This window comes from Tupaia chinensis, unplaced genomic scaffold (genome assembly GCF_000334495.1).
Source record: "Tupaia chinensis unplaced genomic scaffold, TupChi_1.0 Scaffold150006_1, whole genome shotgun sequence".
NCBI classification, from domain to species: domain Eukaryota; kingdom Metazoa; phylum Chordata; class Mammalia; order Scandentia; family Tupaiidae; genus Tupaia; species Tupaia belangeri.
Window position 1 is genome coordinate 3,584,828 of NW_006209847.1, and position 1,053 is coordinate 3,585,880.

The 1,053-nt window shown below is 72.2% G+C and overlaps 1 protein-coding gene across 3 annotated transcripts in view; it reads left to right on the forward strand.

Annotated features, from left to right (window-relative positions):
* The first annotated feature begins 6 nt into the window (after window positions 1-6).
* CTDSP2 (CTD small phosphatase 2) overlaps window positions 7-1,053 on the forward strand; it is a 23,626-nt gene continuing 22,579 nt past the window's right edge. For 2 of the 3 annotated variants that reach the window (XR_001369932.2, XM_014585576.2), the window contains exons 1-2: window positions 7-221; window positions 422-485. Coding sequence is in view for 2 of the 3 variants with exons in the window: in XM_014585576.2 (XP_014441062.1) it covers window positions 422-485 (64 nt within the window). In the remaining variant the exon portion in view is untranslated. Of the gene's footprint in view, window positions 286-421; window positions 486-1,053 lie in introns of all 3 variants that reach the window. The other variant, XM_014585577.2, reaches the window with a different exon arrangement.

The following is a 1,053-nucleotide window of genomic DNA, read 5'->3' on the forward strand; positions in this document are numbered from 1 at the left end:
GCGGGGGGCACCGGGGGGAACCGCTGCCCGGGCCGCCCGCCCTCCGTACAGGCCGCCTCCCTTCCCGGCCCGGGGAGGAAACGATAGGGGGGATGTGAACAGCTGTGGGAGTACGAGTCTCGGGAGCCGGAGCGGGCCCCCGCCCAGGCCCCCCAGCCCAGCCCAGCCTGCGCGCCCGCTGGTCCTCCCGCCCAGCCAGCCCGGGCCCGCGGGATTGTTAGATGGAACACGGCTCCATCATCACCCAGGCGCGGAGGGAAGACGCCCTGGTGCTCACCAAGCAAGGTAGGGGCAGCAACTTCCCAAAACTTTGCGTCGCCCCCGGGCGAGGAGGGGGCTACTACAGCCCCGAACCCTGTTCCCGGCCCCTGACCTGCCGCGGCTGAGCGGGCGATCCCGACCAGACTCCCTGGATTGTTAGATGGAACACGGCTCCATCATCACCCAGGCGCGGAGGGAAGACGCCCTGGTGCTCACCAAGCAAGGTAGGGGCAGCAACTTCCCAAAACTTTGCGTCGCCCCCGGGCGAGGAGGGGGCTACTACAGCCCCGAACCCTGTTCCCGGCCCCTGACCTGCCGCGGCTGAGCGGGCGATCCCGACCAGACTCCCTGGTCCATCCGCCCCCGCGTCCCGGTCGCCACTCAGCTCCCCGTGGGGGCAGCGCGGGGCCCGAGCTCGCGGTGCCCGAGGGGGAGGAGCGTCACCGGCGCAGCTGTCACCCGGTCCTACAACCCCTCCCCCGGGGCAGGGCCGAGAGACGGAGGGGTCGCGCTGGAAGCTGGAGCCCACCCGCGCGCGCCTCCTCCGGAGTTGGGGGTGGGGTCGTCCCTTGCCTGCACCGCTGCGAGCAGCTGCCCCAGGACCGCAGGAAGGGGTGGGGAGAAGGATTGAGGGGTCCCAAGCTGGCGTGGAATCGAGGCTGGAGTCCAGCGCTTCCAGGCCCCGCAAGCCCGAGGCCGCTCCGGCTTCGGCAGTGAGGGCGTCCGGCGGGACTTGGGACCAAGTTCACCGCCTGTAGGCTGGGGCGGCCGCGGCGCGGGAGGGGGCTGGGG